Genomic DNA, 20868 nt, shown 5'->3' with positions numbered 1-20868 from the left:
CTGAAGAGAATTAACAAAACTATATGATTTGCTTATCATATATGGAGTCTTATCATAAGAGTTGATTGCTTCTTAAAAGATTTCTTGGGATTTTTAACAAGGTCGACCCACAAGACATACTTTTTGACAAATAAAACATGTGCATGTGACAGAGTTATGTATGTTAATTTTTCATGCTTCACAATGACCTTCATGTTGTGCAGTAGCTCTGTGCAGGGACTGCTAGCAGTGCTATTCTTCAGCGTGCGGAGGCTAAACACTGACATCATTATTATTATTTAACTTCATGCAGTATTTCTAAAACTGTCAAAGCAGCTTACTTAAAAATAGCTGTGGGAACTGGCAATGCACTGCAAAGTCACAATGTTGAGAAGTGGTGCTAAAGGCAGTTGTCTTTATTTTCCCTTTTTCAGTAGGATAAACAGAGCAGCCCGTGCGACTACACAGTTGTGCAATTTTACACATCTTACACGCTTCATTTGGGTTCCATCTGAGCACTTCAGTTACATCCCAACCCAACTATATACATAGCCAAGGACAGGAGCTGGAAACAGTTCTGCTATTCTGGTTTTTCTTCTTGTTTTGGTTTCATGAAAAACTCTGGCTTGTTGACACACCTGTAAGCGAACAGCTGAGGAAGAATCCCATACATTATGTTCAATATCAGGAAAAACTCTTTTGCTTCTTCAGGGACTCTGTAGATGTAAGGAGTTCGAGCATGAAGAGAAGCTCCAATATGGGAAAATTGAGCCTGTGGTGTGTATATAACACATATATTAAAAAAAGGTAAAGTTGATGTATATTTTTGGAAAGATGGCATAATCTGCATGCAAGTCTGCATCTCCAGTGACATTTTCCAAGCCAGCCCTTATTCTTATTCCAGAATTATCCATCATACTTTTGCACTGTGGTATAAAAATACAGTCTAAACTAAAATCATTAATATCTTGGTGTATGAGGCATAACTGGAACCATCAGTGGCATGGTAAGAGGTTTGTTTAATGCACATGGTGGCACTGAGAGTCTCATCAGGTACAGGATTCCACCCTGGCTTTCTGGGTCATAGTTTGTGCTAGAGGGTCCACAGAAAAGTGGCCACTGAAGGGCACATCCCTGCAGAGCCCAGTCAGGGCAAGGGCTCTCACCCACCTGCCTGGGAGAGCTGTTGGGAGTTTGGCATCAGTGGGGGCAGCCAGACACCCCCTCTGAGTAAAGTTAGAGAGTCTTGGAACCTATGTTAGTTCAGCTTTGGGTTTGGACTTCTTAATCTTAAATCCAGATTGTTCCAGATTCTGATTCCACAACTCCTGATGATTTCAGAAAATGTCTGCAATATTTGGGTTTCAAGCTTGGGCTGGTTTGAAGCATAAATTGAGCATACAGTGAAGGTTATAGGCACAGACAGGCTTGCTGGCCTGAAGCATATTTTTAGCATAAACAAACATTTAAAGATAGAAGTGTCAGGATAGTCGGTGTCTTTTGTTTCCATCTGTTACCTGCTATTTCAAGCCACTGCTCATTCACATTAACTATTGTGTGTCCAATTTTTTAATTACTGTTTAGTTAGCTAGCAGTGAGGAGATCTGAGAAGATGAACATCAATTTGACCATAAGGAGAGCAGTGGGACACCAGGATTTTAGGAACACAGAGGAGTACACTATGGCCAAATCACATCCTCTGTTCTGGCTTCAGCAGGAGTCAGTTTGGCCTCACACAGAACATGGTTCTGGTCACAGCAGAGTAGAAGGGGAAATAAAGTGCAGGTGTTTCAATACACCACCCCAGCAAAAGGTTAGGCTGAGACCATCCATCAAAACAGAAATAGAAATTGGTTTCAGGTGATTCCAACCACCTCAACTGAATTGGGAGAGCTCATTGAGCAAACCTGAGCCAGGAAACAAAGTAATCAACGAAATCAAATACAAACACACTTCAGCAGAGTGCCACTTAGCATGTTTCTGTAAATAGCTATTGCACTGCAAACAGATGTTCAGGGGCACATTGTCAGCAGCCTTTTTATATCGGCCTGGTACCTCGCTCTGTCTCTTGCAGCCCATTTGTTCTCACCTGCCCAGGCAGGCCCTGCCTGTGGCACCTGGGTGGGCCGGAAGCCACCCCTGCTGTCACCCCTCCTGCTGTCACCCTCTGCTGCCATCCCCTGTGCTGTCACCCCTCCTGCTGTCACCCTGTGCTGTCACCCCTCCTGCTGTCACCCCCTGCTGCCATCCCCTGTGCTGTCACCCCTCCTGCTGTCACCCTCTGCTGCCATCCCCTGTGCTGTCACCCCTCCTGCTGTCACCCTCTGCTGCCATCCCCACTGCAATCCCTGCTGGGGGAGCCTCCTCAGCCCCGGCAGCCAGAGCAGCCCAGCAGCAAAGCCCCCTCATAGCACAGGGCAGCAGACAGACAGATGGACAGACGGCTGCCAGCAGGCTGCAGGCAGGAGGTTTGGGCTGTCTGGTGCACTGAGAGCCTCTGGGCTGCATTTTTAGAGCCCTGTCAGGGGTGAAGAAGCTGCAAAGCTGCTCCTTCTCTGTGAGGATTGTGAGGCCTGCCTGCCTGCGAGCGTGGCCAGCTGTGCTTCAGAGTAAGTTGATTGTAAACTTCTCACAATTCACAGTAAACCTTGTCAGAAGGAGCTGTAAGGGGATGCTTCTGAGACCCAGAACTCCCAGAGCCTCCAAGATGCCTGAATGTCTAAGCCTTACTGTGTGGTCTTGTCTCTTCTAGGAGTTGTGGCACATTAGTGAGCTTTAATTGTTGTAAAACCAAAAAGCAGTAACATGATGTCCTGTCTGTAGCCTACAAAGCTTTTTAGTGGTTAATGATGCACCATATAATGAAGTTATTGTTTATTAGACTTGTTTTTCACTGTAACACATGGCTTCTTCTTTCATTACCAAGGAGGATATTTAGGTCTGTAAAGTCTTTTTTTTTTTTTTTTCATTTATTTGATTTGCCTCTTTGAAAATTGTGTTATGTCTCTAATCTCCTGTCTTTCTCTTCCATGACTGTCCTCTGCTGCTACTATTTTTTTTTTATTTCCCCTCTTTTTTTTTTTTTCTTACTTGGAGCAGAGGATATGTCTTAAAAGCAGATCTCTCACTCACCAGTGGCCCAGTGCTGCTCTCCCTTCAGGCAGACCAAACCCCTAATTCTGAGCTGTCAGTCCCTGCAGAGCTCTGTGCCTGTGTGCAGTAAGGCTGGTGCTCAGTGAGACAAACCTTGAGCCTACAGTGTTACCTCACTGTCATTGGGGTCTCTCAGCAAATAAATCATTCCTCGGTGCTTTGTGTTACTGATCCCCTCTCCAAGTGGAGAATTTGGAGGCTCCAACAAACCCCTGAGCCTTGGCTGAGAAATCAACCAGATGAGATGCTGCAGGTATCCTTCTAAGGTTGCCTTACATGCCCAACATGCAGCCTTTGTCACCCCTGAAGCCTTGGCCACTCTGCTCCTCGGGCACTCCCAGCAGGTGGAAGCTGCTGGACACTGCAGTCTGTGTCTGCCTGCTTCTCACTGACCTGCTTGTCTCCATGAAGCAGTCTGGACTTGGAATTTTTACAGTATTTTTTGCCTTGTTGCCTAATCATAGGCAGTATTTCAAGTATTTTTTACCCTGTAGTTAAGGACAGAGAAGGACCCAGAAAAAGGAGTCCTTCTTCACTCTGTGCCTTCTCTCTAAGACTGTAACTTTAGAAGGGTTTGGACCTGGTCTTATGAGCCTAACAAAGCCATCAAATAGAAAGGGAGTAACCTAGAAAAATACATTTCTTGGTTTTAGGGTCTCTGGTAGGCAAGAAGCATGCAGAAAGTAGCCACAAAAAAGGCAGGGTTATGGAAAACACTAAGAGGGAGTAGAGGTAAACTTTCTACATTTGAGAAAATAGAGAAATGGGCTGCAGAGAGTTGGTGAGACTGTTTTTGGCTAGTAAGGCTGTGGCTCTTCATCCTTCTCACATGGCTCACTTGCATAGGGAAATACCAATTTCATTAAGTTCAGAGGCTGTTCCAACCCTCTTGTATAATCAAAGCTCCTGGTACTTCACTCATATGAAATTCAAAGAGCTCCTCCTGAAGCTTCAGAAAGTCTAGTAATTATTGGGTCACAACTGGTTTTGGAGTCTGAATGTTAGTAATGGAGTCATTCCAGCTGAGAGTTATTTGTAATTCTGAAAATCAGTACATGTGTGTCTGTGTGAAAGGCTAGTAGGCACTTGGGAGGTTCTTAGTTTAGATGCATCACATGGTATTTTGTGACTTGTTTTTGTAAAAAGTACATCATAATGATAGAAATAAAAATAATTAAAATCTCCATGTTCCCCATCAGTAGGAGCAGTGCCCACTGCTTCCACCATCAGACACTTACCTTTATTGGGCCTTGGGTGTGAGAGGAAGCAAAGTGTGTTTTGGTAACTACATGTGTTTTAATTATCAATTAAGTGTTTGAACTTAAGGTAACAGTAGACAAATCTGTAAATGTGGTTTTTGCCTCAAAATGACAAAGCACCCAAATAATCAAGAAAGAGCTCTCAATTCTTTGTCACATGCATTTTACATCCCAGGTTGGTCACAGTTTACCAAGTCAAATCAATTAAATCATGTGCACTTGTAGGATAACTGGAAGTTCATCCTGCAGTGCATTAAAGTCAAAGTGACAAAAAAAACCCTCCCAAATGTCAAAAACTGTTTTTTGAAGCAAGATAAAATATGAAGAGAGGACAGCAATCGAGTTCTCCTAATCAGTTTCTGACAACCCACAGCATTTGCTGGTGCCAGGACGAGCTTTAAACAGTGAAATGGGAAATGTTGGGTGTTAGTCTAATGTGTAAATGGACATCCTGAGGCAGAACCACAAAGAACTACAGAGGGGTTTTAGACTTCAGCAACCGAGTTTAGGTACAAAAGGTACAAAGGACTGTTTAAAAAAAAAAAAAAAAAAAGGTGACTGTTTGTTACAGGAAACCTATAAAATGGGGAAAAAAACCCCAAACCAACCAGACTGAGAGGCTGAGCTTTCTGGTAAGTTTGCAAGGTTGTGATAGCTGGTACACTCTGACTTCTGATTTACATTTTCTTGTGTTAAAAAATCTTTGACGGAGTGCTTTTTTCCCTGATTTTCTGGGCAATTTATGGAACCTGAGTAATCTGTCAGTAGACGAAGTTCCCAACACAGCCTTGCCTACTTAGCTAGCTTGGGCTTTTTTTTTTAAATTAGATTTTGGCCAAACAGTTGTACAATATTTATGATACCTTTTGAGCATCTAAATTTCCTCATTAATATTTGCCAGATTCTGTTTTGATATCACATGATAGTTCAAGATTCTCTATAAACTGGTAGAGAAGGAAAAAGAAGTCCTATTCTCTGTGATAACTGCTCTCAAATAGAAAATACCACTCCACCCTTCTTATTGGGCAGTTAAAGTGGATTGTAGTTTGTATCTATGATTATCTCAGACCCAAGGAACCAAGTGTTAGTATGTGTTTGTCTGATAGTGGTATTTGAATTACAGTTGTTGCTGTGTCCCCATGTTGTCACTATTGTGGCAGGATTATTGAGCTTATTGTCTGTGTTGTCTGGATGTTCTGAGCACACACATTTCATTTTCTATCTACAGAAAAACCAATTATTCCTCTGTCTCATCTGTTTAATGCTCATCTGTCTGTCGTAAGTCATTTACTAGTTCCTGTTGAATTGTTTTGGTCAGTCTTCTCATAAGCATCAGCCCCATTTAGTAATTAACTACAGTTGTTTCTTTAAGAGAACCAGAATGGAATGAGTAAAAGAAAAATGATCATTGTCTGCTGTTGGGAGCACAAACACTTCTGAGTGTTACTGTGGTTTGTGGCCCAGGACGTTCCCTGGGTTCTCTCAACATCATCCACTGATACTGTACATTTTGTGTGACAAGGAGATACTTTTTCTCTTTATATATTTCAAACTACCTACTTGACCAACACATATTATGGAAACAAGGTATTGTGCTGTTGTGTTGTGTTTGGGTTTTGTTGGTTTTTTTTACAATTGACTGTCACAGCTTTAAGATGGGCTTCCTTCATGATGCCAGCTAAAGAGTGCATGGTGCTAAATAAGGTTTAAATGAGCCAAATAAAAGCATTGAGTAGAAGGAGAGAAGTCTGCTAAAGCAAGAATGTGGTCATTAGAGAGTAGTAGATTTGATTATTCTCTCCCTTAAATTAAGGGGTTTTTACAGACCTGAAAGGTGATCTGGGTTACATCAGCACAAAACCTACATTGGAAGATCAAGCCCTGGGCCCCTTATTCATTCCATAGGTCTCTACTTATATTATAATGTAATTTAAAAGTGAGTATTTTGCAAAGAAATACCTGAGCTAGTCCTCCAGCATGTATAAGGGTCAGATCAGGCATCCAGGAGCAGCCAGGCACCAGCAGGCCATACAGAGCAATCACATAGTATGGCACAGAGTAGAACATGTATGCCAGCATCTGCATTCCAAACACAAATGTCAGTGTGAGGGAGATGCATTTAAAAATCAGTAAGCTCCTCACTGAGAAGTTGAGGCTACTCAAAACTACACTTCTGGCAGCAGTGATTCCCAGGCTTTTTTGTCACACCTGGATGCTATGGACTGGATCCAGCTACATGAGGGTCTCTGCTGATATTGGTGGCTGGGGTCTCCTTGCCCCATCCACACACCCTTCAGCCAGGACACATATTCCTGCCCCTTACTATCCTGAGACCATGCCAAAAAGCATGGCCTGGCTTAACTCCTTAAGGGAGCCTTTGTCAGGCCCCACTGCACTCCCAGCTGGGAGCTGTGGGACACAGCTCTCCCATGCCATGCCCTCCCTTTCCCAGGAAGAACTCATCCAGCAGTGACACTTGCTTTCTGCTCATTTCCTCACCCCTGTGTCCTCTGACTGCTTTGGGCCCTGCCCCCCTGCAGCAGCCAGCCCTGCAAAAGAATGTGAACATCAAATTCTGCAGAACTAAAGGACAACACTCCCCCATCTACAATGATTTTTGTATGCAGTGCCCTTTTTCAAGAGCGTGTCCCTGGGGATGGAAGTGCAATGTGAGCCTAAGGAATCTAGTCTTACTGTACCACTTCTTGCTCCATTATTCCAGAATGAAAGTCTACTTTGCCTTTCTAAGGAAGGGAAATGAACATTAAAAGCACACAGATCTGTTTCATGGGCTATGTTAAAAGAACCCTGAGTAATTAGGATGTGTAGCTCCATGTAACCAATTTGAACCTAAGTTAAGCTTATCACAATGAGGAGCTGGTATCCTACAATAGCTAGAAATGGTACTAGAAAATACCCTTTAATTTGCCATGAATGGTAATTCCCATATTGATCTTGTCATCTCTGAAGGCTTCACCTTTGTTTGCAGATCCCTCCTTCCCTCTCCCTGGCAGTGCTTTACCTGGAGCTTGGGATAGGCAGCAGGATCCTTTATGTAGGGCTCGTGCAGCTGGATGTACAGGCGGCAGAGCTCTGCAGGGCAGTCCAGGGCAATCTGACAAGAGGTTTTACAACTTCCTGTGATCAATTTGTTCTGAACCAACCAACCTGGTGTTACCAGCCCTAGGGGTGTGCTCGTGGTCTGCAGCACAGAGCCTGCAAAGGTGATCCATGTGATCACCAAATAAAAGGGGAAATGCAGCCTCCTCTCAGCTCCTGCTCAGTGGGTTTGTGAGGAAGTGCTGGCAGCCTGCCTTGAAGATTTTAACTGGGAGAGAATTTAGCCATTTGGCTGTGCTGTTGTAAAAGTATAATTGCTATTGATTTGCTCTGATAAATAGCCTTTGATCCCACCAAATGAACTTTCCAATGGAAAATTGCTCTAAGAGTAATTAGAATCCTGGAAACTTCAGGATGAACCTCCAGTTTTAGGATAGCATGCTATGGATGTAGTCCAAGAAAAGAGCTGCACTGGGACAAGGCAGCAGTGCAGAGTAATAATTTTTGAGAGTAGTAAAGGAGGGGTTATTCGATTTTACATTCTTATAGGAATAAAAAATTCCAAATAAACATGGATAAATTGCAAAAATTGCACTTTTTGTGGTAGGCCTTAAAACTACTGCAAAAAGTTCTGCTCTAAACTGAGCCAGCAATGCATGTGAGCAGCTGTCCCTGGGCTTGTCTGTGGCATCATTAATGCCTGAGCTACAGGGCTGAACAGGAAGTTCTGCACAGCTCAATTTCAGGTGCATTTGTTGTGTGACTCTGAGGGAGCAGTGCAAAACTTTACAGTCCATATTCCTCCCTGTTCTTTTCCAACGAGGGCATCCAAGAAGCAGGTCTGAGTGGACTACAATGGATCGTGTTTTATGAACTTCTGCACAAAATTTGTTTCCTGCACCTTACACAGAGATGTTCAGTTGATCTCTGTATGTACAATCAAGGCCAGTAAGCAATTCCTGCTTGGTGAGGGAAATCTATAAGGAAATTACCACAGTCTCAAAATAAAATAAAAAAAAAATTCCTTGAGAAACAAAGTGGGACTGCAGAACCAAGTAAGACCATGAGACCAATATTTTCCACAAATGAAATTACAGGTAAACCAGCTGATTTAACCTGTATCAGTGTTGCTCTGAAGTAACATGATCTATAGGAAATAAAGCAGTCTGACAAACTGGAAAAAAAATGTTTCCGAGAGGCAAATTTTAAGAGAAACAGGAGGTGAGAGAGGAATGTGAGCAGCACAACTACAAAAGGACAATCTGCTCTAGGTAAATAAAATGTTGCTGGGTATTTATCATCACCTCCTACTTGAACTATTCTAGAAAGGATCAAATCTACAAATCAAGCAAGCAGGCAGTGATCTGAGATGCCCAAACATTTGAGCTGTGCTCACTGGATGATACACAAGTTTCATTTTGCTTAAGACAGAAAATGCATTAGAGCTGACAAGGGAATAGATTTAACTATGACTGGATTTACTCCTGAAGGCATTTTCAGTTCTGCTTCCTTCCCTCAGAAATTTTGATTCAATCAACTATGCTTAGAGAGCAACTATTTTTAAAAATTGTCTCTTGGTAAGTAGAAACAATGTGTGTTGTTCACAACGTGGATCTTTTTTTTTCATTTTAGGTGGAAATGTTCTCCTCTATCTCATGCAGTGTGAGCTAACTTGGTTTTGTATATAATTTTAAATATGCATTACTGCTTAGAAAAACATGAATACAGAATTACTTTAGTTGCTTTGTCTCCATGTTCTGGGCCATAAATGGAACAACAGACCAATGAAAACAGTTTTAGGTCATGTTGATTTCCTCTTGGGGTGCTATTTACTCTGGTGGTTGTGCACTTCCTTTTGAAAAAACATGCTGCACACAGCACGAAATGGAGAAGCAAAGCACCAATAGTTATCATATATTATTTGTCCTTTTATATCTGAGGCCTGTTTGAACCCAAATGTTACAGGTTTTCCCCTGACCACAATGTAAGTGCTTTTTCATACAGACTCAAATTTAAAAGTTCGACTGAAACTTGGCTTAAATTATTAAAATATTTTCAACTTACCATGCCCCTGAATATGCAAAAGCCCGTGGCCAGAATGAGGTATGCAGCTAACATTAAATCTATTGGTCGTCTTAGGAGTCCCTTCTTCTGCACCTCCTGAACCACCTGCAACACAGAACAGGGCTGGTGGGCAGCTCCTGCTGCATGGCACTCCAGGGTGAATGCCACTGCAGAGAGGGTGGAGGGGTGGAACAGCACATCTATGCACTGATTTCAGAGACAGAAAGATTTCCACCTAAAAAGGCAGCTCCAGACTTTATAGGATGTAGTGAGGAAAATTCACCTGAATAAACTCTAGAAATGGATGGATCCAACTGAAGCCATGTCAATACAGATTAGTGTCATTTCAAGCAACCTAAATCAGATGAACACTAACTCTGCAATCACCTAAGGCTTTAAAGCAGCATAACTTCTTCAGAATTGTCTTTTTGTAATTGGAAATAATTTGTTTTCCTGAATGTCCCCATGTAGAAAAGCCTTGGAAATGTAGGTTTGTCTCAGACATTTGAAGTTCAATCTAGTATGCTTTGTAAAAGGACTGGATCCATCTCATTATTGAATGCTGGTTTTCAGCAGCTTGTGACATTATTAAAACTAATGGACTATCACTGGCATCAAATAAAAGCTTTTCTGTGGCTGGTTGAGTCCTCTGCTGAGTTCAGTGAGCAAATACTCTATGTCAGTGTGCAGTGCAGAAGCAGAGAATGAAACTGTGTGTATGGAGTATGAGGAAACCCTTCCTCTTCTGTCACTGAACCCTGGGAATTCCTGGGGTGCCACTGAGGCACCTCCAAGCCTGGCTCTGTTCTTGTGCCTCCTTTCCTCAGCACAGGAATCTCCCTGCTGCAGGGACAGAGGGGAGGGATCACATCCTGCATTTCCATGTCTAATGGGGAAGGCGGCTTGGGGCAACCAAAGGCATCTCTTTGCCTACACAGTAAAACCTACATGGAAATCATTTGAGCTACACTCTCTGCACTGTGGAGTCACAGACAGAATTATAAACACATCAGAGTATCTTTGTGTAGTTCAGAGGGAAAGCTTCCCTGTGTATATGTGTTACTCATTTCCTCTTCCTTTTTATTGGCCGCTTGTTGGCATGCAGGCAGCAAAAGAAAAACCTGATTTCCTTCCTGTTATACACTTGTGGAATTGTCTCCAAAGTGCAAAACAGAAATTAGGATGCAGGGGCACAGTTAAAAGCACACAGGATCAAGATACTCACAATAAAGTTATTGAAACAGGAGAAACAATCTTGCAAGCACAATTTCTGAGTAAATACTACAAGATCTGGATTACAGATTAACAAAAATAAGGCTGTGGCAAACATAAACCATCCCTTTCATAACAATTTTTTCTCTGATTTTCTTTTAAAGGATCTTTTTCAGAAAAAAAAAAAAAGTGACACCTTTGTTTGATTTTCTAACACAAAGTAACAGGTTTTGGTAGTATGGTGTCACTTCACAGTATTCAGAGTACTGGTGTAGGAGTATTTTTAATATTACCTGCAAAGGATGCCTATATTCAAATATTTCTTGCTATGAAAGAAAAAGGTCACTTATGGCTGAGTTACAAATAATTCTCAATTGTAGACTACCTAGGATAATGGAAAGCTGATATATTTTCATTCCCTTTTGGACTATGTATGAAGCTTATAGATATATATATAATCTCTTTTCAAATATTTCAATATTCCTCTTTAAATATGAAATGGGTGTGTGTATTCACTGTAATCACAAAGCCACAATAGAACTTTGTGCTTAGAGGGTTTGAGATAAAGCCACTGTAAGTGGAAGCAACCTTTGGTGCAGCACTAGTTTGTGAAATTGCCAGGGTACAGAAAACTCACACTTTTTTTGTTTATGCATGCATGCAAACAAAATGAAAATGCAAAGCTTAAAAAAAAGGAGAAAAAGCAGAAGCAAGAATTTGAAAGACAGGTTGCACTTTGCTGTCTACTGAAGAGTAGTTTTTCCTTACCTTTCTTTAACCTAGCCAAGCCCATGCCCCCTGATAAATTGAATTACATGCGAAGAGCATGGCCAAGCAGAGCTGGCCTGCCACGGGTTCCCCATGCTCTGCAAACAACATTGAACTCTGCACAGATCCCTGCAGCCCCAGGGGTTCTTTTGTGCAGCAAGGAAGTGGCCAGGCACGCTTTGCAATTCCTCTGACTTCCAGGAAAAAGCTGTTTTCCATAACTTCTGAGAGGCTTCTCATGTCAACAGTTTTAGGGAATTGGAATAATCTTGTGTGCTGTCTGTAAAAGTCAGTTCCTTCAGAATTCATGTATAAATCTGAATTTGTGCATTAATTCTGTTAAAGATATTTCAATTCCATTAAACTTTTCTGAGCTGATATACTTGCAGATAAATCTGTTGGGCTTTGCAAAGACTGCAGCAGAGCTGGGCTTGATTCCAAATGAGGGCATAGCTCCATTCCACTCCTCTGAACCCCTCTATTGGAAAGCAACCAAAACTTGAATACCTTTCCTCTACCCCCACAGTGATTATTTTTTAACTAACAGGTTTGTAATAATATTATAGCAATTTATACCTTGGCCAACAGGATACACTTTGCTTCTGTTATTTTCATGTAAGTATTTTCCTATATACTAATAACAGCATGTTTAAAACCATTGCTACATTTTCTTCCTAAATCTTTTAATGCCAATTCTGAATAATTATAGTTTAAAAAAGTTAAATTGTACAGCTAATTTCAAATTATCTACTGATATGTTCAGGACTTACAATGATTATCTCACTGATTAGTAGCATTAAACACAATTATTTCCTGGAAATAATTCTTAATTTGGGACTGAAAGAGTTGCATGAAAAATTCATGAGTAGTCACGTTAAGATTTAAAGGCGTGCTCAGATATGGAGCATAATTTACCTGTGAAGACTAAACACAACTTCTGAAAAACAAACAGCTAAGGTGGGCTATGAGGTCCCAGTGAAAGGAATCAAGGCTTTTTCTATGACCTTCTAGGCAGGGAAGTTTATGTTTCCAAGAAAGGATTCACAAAGAAGTGCAATGTTACATTTTCAGGTCACCAGCTTTTCCTGAACTCTCTTTTTGAAATAGAATATTAAATCTAAGTTTCTCTGAAATATATACCAAATTAAAATATCAAACCTAGGTAAGCAGTTTATCTCCTGGTAAGCCCAGGAGACATGGCTGTATCTCAGCAAGTAATCAGTCCATCACATATTTTCTATAATGTCTATTTTTGTAGTATTCTTAATACCAGGAAAACAAATCTTCATCCATGCTCCACACAAAGGCTGCTCTCACTGACGTGTGCAGTAAAAATTGCCATCACTACCTTTAACTACACTCGATGAGTCTAAAGAAAGTGCTTCTGGCCAGGAATGGAGGCCAGAAATGAATCACCTTCAAATGAATCAGCTCAAATGGCTTTGGGATGGGGCAGGTGGCTCCTGTGAGCCTGTGCAGGAGAGCAGGAGGTTTAGCACATGAAGATTCCTCCAGTCTGCCTTCCATAGGGATTTGCCCTAAAATTTGTGATTCTGTAGGTGGTCTTCAGCCCTGAGGAGAGATGAGCATCCCTCTGTGCTTCTCTCTCCTCCTGAAGAAGGGCTGGCTGGCTGGCTGGCTGCTGTGTTTCCCACCTCTCTGGGCAGGTCTGTCCTGTCTGTCCTGTCTGTCACTCTGTCTGTGCCACTCTGCTGCCTGCTGGCTCTGAGCAGCCACCACTGCTCCACCTCTGTCCCTGTTTGCAGGGACAGAATGAACCTGACTGAGCCTAAGGAGCTCCTGTGATGCAAAAATATTAATTGATTATATTGCTTACAACTGATGGGGAGTGCTGCAGCAATAAACTGGCTTTTCATCAGCTAGGTAACTGAAACAGACAGAAATTGAATAGGTAGAGGTTAGGAATACAACTACACCTATGAATGGATCTTTACTCCAAACATGAGATTCTTTTGCTTTTTCTTTATTCCACCATAATGAACTATCTGCTATAGATATTTTGCAGTCTTCAGAGCCAGACAGGAATTGTCATGAGAGTGAGCAGTCACAGCACATTCCATGCTCACCAGGGACCTATAAAACCCACCAGAAACAGGCAGCTTGTTTCAGCTGCCCTAAGAGGAGCCAGCACTGAGATACAACAGAATTACCTTGACTGGAGTGTCATGAGCCACTGAAGGTTGGTTATAAATCCTGAACCCAGCCCATATGGGCAGGCAGACATATGGTATACTTAGGAAAATAGCAGGACACACTTTTGCTCCATATTTACCTGTTGAAAAATTATTACAAGAGTTATGAGAATTTGAAAGCTCTGTTGCAGAAGAATTAAAAATTATGCTATGTAACATCAAACCTGAAGCAACTATGGTAATGTAAACCAACATAAAACATTAGAAATGTTAACACACAAATCCTCTTGAAAATCACATCCTCAACAGAAGTAGAGAGGTAAAAAAAGCAGAGGTAAAAAAGAGCCTTTGAGACAGGAAGCCATTTCTGAATTAGGGACTTTTTGAGAAGATAGGAAGCCACATCTGTCACTGCATTGGGTATAGGATGGGACAGCTTTCAAACCCCTCAATGGAACCTGCTTCAAATGGAGACCTCGTTCATTTTAAAATGGGGGATAAAATGTATCAATTCTGAAAGATCTGATGCTGCATTTGTTTTCCAAAGGGCAGATTTCTCCCACAGGCCTGTACTGAGGACAAAACATTCAGAGAGCTCTCCTGAGCCTCAGGTAAACCAGGGAAATGTGTCTTTGCCATTGGCTACTCTGTGTGCCAGAAAGGAAAGTGGCAGGCATGCTCTTGAGAGGCTTTATAAGAGGAGAGAGGAAGGGCCAGTCCCACTAAACCTGCTTTTCTCTCTGGTGATCTATCTTCAGAGGAGGGAGGGAGCTGGGCTGGCCCCAGCCTGCACCATGAATATTCCTCCTCTGGCATGAAAAGCAGCACCAAAGTGACCTTCCCTAAAGCTGACTGCAGGATTTGGACACATCAACATTTTTCTTAGCTGAGCATTTGTCAACTTTGCAACAGTTTAAGCTTAGCTAAAAAGGAAATCTTTTCTTGAGAAAGGTTTCACCCTTGATGGATCACCTGCCATTAACACTGATGTCAATATTTTTACTGCAATCCTGACCTCTAACAACACAATTTATGTTAAAAATCTAGGAATGTTAAATTTAGTTTGAAAACAGAATAACTTCCAGATTTGACTTTTAAAGGTGATTTGCAAGCTGTTGGAAAGTCAAACTCCTAAGCTAATTGGAAATTTTATGCAAAGTAAGATTTATATTTTTATGACACTAAGAGATATTATTGTCTCATTACTTAAACCTGGTTTAGATGAAAACCTAAGAGATATATCAAAACACAATACTTTCTTTTTTCTCCTTGAAAGCCAAGTAAATTTAAAGAGGGTTTTTTTTTTCCCAGTCTCCATCTTTTCTTCCTCATATTTAAATTTTAGAATATCTTGTATCTCTTTACTGATATTCCTAAAATGCCTCTTTCATATTAATATAGAAATGAACCAACACTGCACTAAAATATAGATAGCACAATGCTGAATTTAGAAAATGTTTCACAGGAAAAAGCTGGTCATATAAATTACTTCCTTACCCACAATATTTCCAGGCATAAAGACAATGATGCTCATGATAATGGAACCCAGCCAGTAGAGACCAATGGTTCTATAGCTTTGTCTGTTAAAAAAAAAAAAGAAATAAGACATAATTATTGAACTGTTTCTAAAAATTCCCTACCCTAATTATTACAGTAATTTCTGGGGTTGTGTTTTACCAAGTGGAGGCTTTTAAAACCTGTACCACAAGTCAAGAGTGGATTGTTGCCTCTGAGAGGAGTCATGGAGAAATCCTGCATTGATGTGGGACAAGGTTATCACAGGGACAGCACAGGCTCTGGGCATACTCAGTTATTTGCTGTTGTGTCACTCCTCTGAAGGCTGACTGCACGAGTTTGCACATCACAGGCTGTACAAAACTATAAGACAATTAATAATTAATTTCATGCTGTTAATGCTACTGTTACCAGCAGGTACATTTGTTTCTGGAATTTAAGTGCTTATTCCCTGAAACTTTTTATTCAACAGCAAGAAGCATAAGAATCTCTAGAAATAACCTCTTTTTCCCTTAAACTTCATGTCACTCTGTAACAGGGATGAGAGATCATCATGGTGCTAAGCAATACATTATTGCTATAATAAATTTTTTATTTGAAAAACAATTTTTTTTCACACATGCTTTTAATGCACATCCTCTTTCAGCTTTTAGCTAACACAAAGCCATGTGCTACAGTCTGCTGCAGGGTGAAGGCAGGATGCATCTCCATGCATTTTCTGGGCTTAGTCAGCTGAGAGGAAGGGTAACTTGGCAAGGGAAGAAGCCTTAAAAGTAATGAATCTTCAACAGCATTGCTTTGGCCTACAACACAAAACCACCCCCAAACAAAAATCTAAATACTGCATGGGAAAGAAAGGCCTTTGTAGATGATGTGAGAATGCAAGGCAGGTGAGCATGGCCAGGCCAGACTCACTCCCAGGCAATGGCTGCCACCATCAGCAGGTACATCAGGTAGTGCGCCGAGCCGTCCCAGTAGCAGATGACGTGGCCGTAGGCGGTGTTCAGGTAGGGCTCCCCCTGGAACGGGGCAGGGAGAACACACAGAACTCAGAGCAAGAGAAACAACTCAGAAAGGACAGCAGGAAACAAGTTCAGAACAGGAACCAATGCTCCTTCAAGCAGTGGTACAGTGTCTGACTGACAATGCACATCTCAGCCTCTGACTGACAATGCACACCTCAGCTTCTGACTGACAATGCACATCCCAGCCTCTGACTGACAATCTCCACATCCCAGCCTCTGACTGACAATCTCCACATCCCAGCCTCTGACTGACAATCTCCACATCTCAGCCTCTGACTGACAATGCACATCCCAGCCTCTGACTGACAATGCACATCCCAGCTTCTGACTGACAATGCACATCCCAGCCTCTGACTGACAATGCACACCTCAGCCTCTGACTGACAAGGCACACCTCAGCTTCTGACTGACAATGCACATCCCAGCCTCTGACTGACAATCTCCACATCCCAGCCTCTGACTGACAATGCACATCCCAGCCTCTGACTGACAATGCACACCTCAGCCTCTGACTGACAATGCACATCCCAGCTTCTGACTGACAATCTCCACATCTCAGCCTCTGACTGACAATGCACACCTCAGCCTCTGACTGACAATGCACACATCTCAGCCTCTGACAATGCACACCTCAGCCTCTGACTGACAATGCACATCCCAGCCTCTGACTGACAATCTCCACATCTCAGCCCCTGACTGACAATCTCCACATCCCAGCCTCTGACTGACAATCTCCACATCTCAGCCTCTGACTGACAATGCACATCCCAGCCTCTGACTGACAATGCACACCTCAGCCTCTGACTGACAATGCACATCCCAGCCTCTGACTGACAATCTCCACATCTCAGCCCCTGACTGACAATCCACATTTCCCAGCATAGAGCTGACCCAGGCAGGATCAGGCAGAACTGAAGGAGTTCCACATCTGCAATAAAGGGTGCAAGATGGAAACTCCTGTGTGTGACTGTCAGCTTTACTCTGCCACATTATGAAAATATGACTTTTCCATATTTTAGTGATAAAAAGCTACGAAATAAAGATAGATTTAGCATACAACAAACACAGATATATTTAGCAGCCTAGCGATCTACAGCAGTACTGAATATATGGATGTCAACATTTAACCTTGTAGGGTCCAACACATTTCACGCTTAAGTTCATGGAATCTTTTCAATGACTTCAGTGACTTTCCTGTCAAGCTCTTACTGAGCTATTTTTGGTGGATGTTGATATTCAGCAGCCAGCAGATTCTGCTGACTAGGTATCTGGCATCATCATTTTTTAACTCTACTTTAATTCCTACTGGTCAATTGATTAGGCAAAAATAAAGGAGCAATTTTGTTTTCTTCTTGGTAACACATTTTGGTGTGGTAACTCATCCACTCCTGAGTGCTTTCTGTGGTTTTCTGCAGTCATGTGCAGGCCCTCAATTCCCACAGAATTTAACTCAGAACAGGGTTCCTGAAGTTAACTGTAACAACAACGGAGCTTAAAAGCTACATTATTTCTGCCAAATGACTCGGTAGGTTGCTAGTCAGTGAAGGTTTTATCCATAACAATAACAAGGCAGGTCAACTACAAAATTCAAGAAGACTGTTTTGAATGTGTGAGTGGCTATTTTTCTGTGACAAGTACTACACCAAGTTATTTATACTGAAGATTTTATTTACATTTGTAAGCCAAACTACTATTTACCTCTCTCAAGTAATGAGTCATGAATCCATCAATAATTCCATCCTGTTCCAGTCCAATTATTAGATTCACTACACTGGTAAAGGCAAATACAGCATAAACTGTAATAGGAAAAAGGGGAAAAAATTAAATTAATAAATACTTGGAATCACACAGTTGCTTCACAGTCCACTAAATTATCAGGCAGAGATCTATTGAACTGATGTGTCAACTGTGAGGTCACAGATATTCAGCACACAATATGACTTTCCCATTAGCTCAGGATTTTTTAATTAGTGGTTGGTTAACACAGCTCTCAGGAAGCTTTTCTGAGGAATGTGAAATTCTGCGGAGCTGCAGGCACAGCATCCAAGGAAGCTCAGTGTCTGCAGAAAGGACTGTGCAGCCTTTCAAAAATCTTGGGCACATGGAGTTTACAGCCTTGGCTGTGAAAGGAAAGGTGGAAGGACAGCAAAAAGGAGCAGAGAGGAAAACGTGACTTGTCATTTTTGCAGGTGAGCAAGGCAAAGTGCAGGAGCCACAGCAGCCTAGAGCAAAGCCATGGGTGAGCCAGGCCACTCAGCTTTAGCACACATACCATAGAACAGGGGGTCTTTGGGTGGCTTCCTCTTGACAAGAACACGAGCTGACAGAGCAATGAGAACCAGAACCAGCAATCCAACTGCAACAATCACCCAGGAACTGCAACAGTATGGTAAAAAAGAAAAAAAAAAAAAAAAAAAAAAGAAGAATTTAAAAGAAAAACAGATAGAATTTTGCTTTGTCAGCCACATGTCCTCAAATACACATACTCATAAAGTAACTTTTAATAATTCAAAATACAGATTTTAAAGTTTATTGCATAGTCTGCCGTAGTATTCATCCTATGGTATTGGAGAATTTATGTGCCTCTCTTTGCACGTGTGATCAGCTAAAAAAAGAAAATATGAAAATAACTAGATAAACAACATATCCATAAATCTAGATTTGTCTGACTAAAATCAGTTTTCATACTAAAATAAACAGAAACTATGGGAAAATTAAAGGAAAGATGAGGATCAAACCCACAGAGATTTCAAGGCCAAAAAGGATCATTTGGGACATTTTATCTAATCTCAGTAATAAATTATCTACTCAGGAGATTACAAATTCAAAAATAAATCACATCAGTCCCATGGAATAGGAGTAGCAGTGTTGGCACCTCTGACGGACCTGGGCTAATGTTGAGTCATGGAAGTGCTACCAGAGAGCTCTCTGGCCCTACAGGGCAGGACCACTTGAGCAGGTTCAGTGACCAGCGCAGGTGGGCTCAGGCAAAAGGAACTTTTCCCTGGAGATGGAGCTGTAATGTTACTGCATGGACAGTGGGAGTGGCATATAGGCACAAAAAATATTTGTCACAAAGCAAATTTGTCTCCTTGCCCAAGAAAATGCAAGCTAGGAAAATCAGTTTAAAATTGTTCCATAGATCTAAGGGTGTAAATTATCTTTAGCTCTCTTTAAGGTAAGATTCTCCTCCTCAGTCTTCACTTGTGCAAGAGAAAAAAAAGAACAGGAAAATTAGGTAAAGTCCATAAGCATAAGCTAAAACTATCTGGTACATCATTCTATCCATAGTACCACCCTGTATCAAGAAAACAAGTTGTGTATGAACAAATTATATTATGAGAATATCAACCTTAGTGAAACTTGACTTAAAATTATTGCAAAGAATTTGCAAGACCAAATATTTCAGAAAATATACACACATACTTTCTAAGTCAGGATGAGCAGTACTAGCTTGTTGATTTATTTTATGCTTTGAATCTTCTGCTAGTCTGTTTTCCCAGTGATGAATTTCTTCATACCATTACAGCTGTTAATATTGCAGTGACTTTTCACTGCAGTCTATCAATTTGAAATAAATATTGGCAGTTAATCAAGTAAGTCACCATGTGTTATTTGACATTACTCTAGCAATGAGAAACAAAAATTCAGTTATGGGCCAGAAGGAAGAAAATGGGGAAGGAACAGATGCAGCAAAAAACAAGAAGCAAATATTTGTGCAGTAAAGTTGCAAAACACCCCGGGCTGTGGGACCACAAAATACCACGCAGACCTTTAAGCGAAGCGGGTTTTGCCATGAGGAGAGGTTTTCCTTTTCCAGACCTTGCGGTTTGTCCCGGATCCCGGTTTTTGGCAGGGCGAGGGCGCAGGGTCATTCCCAGCGAGGCGCGCCGGCTGCGGGTGCCGCGGGCAGCCCCGGCTCGGGAGCGCTCCGGGGCTGGCGGCTTCTCCCGCTCGAGTTGAAGCAGAATTGGGTTTTGGTGGCCAATGTCCGGGGGGACGCCGCGGTCCCGGTGGGAGCGGGCGCTGCTCCGCGGGGCACGGGACACGGGACGCGGGACACGGGACACGGGACGGCACGGGACACGGGACGCGGGACACGGGACACGGGACACGGGACGCGGGACACGGGACGCGGGGCACGGGACACGCTCCGGGGATGGCCACCGGCAGCGAGCGGGTCCCGGGGCCGCTCTCGCCGCATCCCGGCTCGGCTCCCGTCACAGGACGCGGGCAGCACCCGGCAGCGGCGAGGCCGCCCCGCTCACCCCGCTCACCCCGCGCCGCCGCTACGAACACCCCGCCGGGCCCGTCCCGCCTCACCTGCCGGTGGCCGCCAGGCAGTTGAAGAGGTACGTGACGGGGATGGCGGTGAGCGAGAGCACGAACACGCCGGTGGCCGCCGAGGCGCTCATCCCCGCGGCGGGAGGCGGCGGCCGCGCTGCGCCCCAGCCCTGCCCGGCGCCGAGCCCCAGGCGCCGCCTCGCCCCGGCCCTGCCCGCCCCATGGCCGGCGCCCCCCCGCCCGCGCCGCAAAGGTTAAATCCGCCTCGGAAACCGGAGCCGCCCGCCGCTCCCCCGGCGGCTCGGGGAGCGCCTCCGCCCGCTCGGGGCTCGCCCCGCTCCCCCTCGCCCCTGCCCGCGGCTCGGGACTGCCCGCCGGGCGATGCCGCCCTCTCGG

At 43.0% G+C, this 20868-nt stretch overlaps 1 protein-coding gene across 3 annotated transcripts; it reads right to left on the bottom strand.

Annotated features, from left to right (window-relative positions):
- Window positions 1-374: 374 nt before the first annotated feature.
- Window positions 375-20653, bottom strand: TM6SF1 (transmembrane 6 superfamily member 1). 3 transcript variants are annotated; one of them, XM_036389435.2, is made up of 10 exons: window positions 20512-20649; window positions 18461-18564; window positions 17887-17984; window positions 16079-16182; window positions 15146-15228; window positions 13667-13788; window positions 9516-9620; window positions 7414-7506; window positions 6351-6470; window positions 375-751 (listed from the first exon to the last, which is right to left on the bottom strand). In XM_036389435.2, exons 1-10 carry the CDS (start codon window positions 20601-20603, stop codon window positions 560-562), a joined length of 1113 nt encoding a protein of 370 aa, XP_036245328.1. In that variant the 5' UTR covers window positions 20604-20649; the 3' UTR covers window positions 375-559. The 3 variants fall into 3 exon arrangements, with proteins under 3 accessions (XP_036245328.1, XP_036245329.1, XP_036245330.1); XM_036389436.2 differs by lacking the exons at window positions 6351-6470; window positions 7414-7506 and having other exon boundaries at window positions 20512-20651; XM_036389437.2 differs by lacking the exons at window positions 375-751; window positions 7414-7506; window positions 9516-9620; window positions 13667-13788 and having other exon boundaries at window positions 6385-6470; window positions 20512-20653.
- Between the last annotated feature and the right edge of the window lie 215 nt (window positions 20654-20868).

This window comes from Molothrus ater, chromosome 13 (genome assembly GCF_012460135.2).
Source record: "Molothrus ater isolate BHLD 08-10-18 breed brown headed cowbird chromosome 13, BPBGC_Mater_1.1, whole genome shotgun sequence".
In the NCBI taxonomy this organism is placed as follows: domain Eukaryota; kingdom Metazoa; phylum Chordata; class Aves; order Passeriformes; family Icteridae; genus Molothrus; species Molothrus ater.
This window is presented reverse-complemented; position numbering and strand designations above follow the sequence as displayed.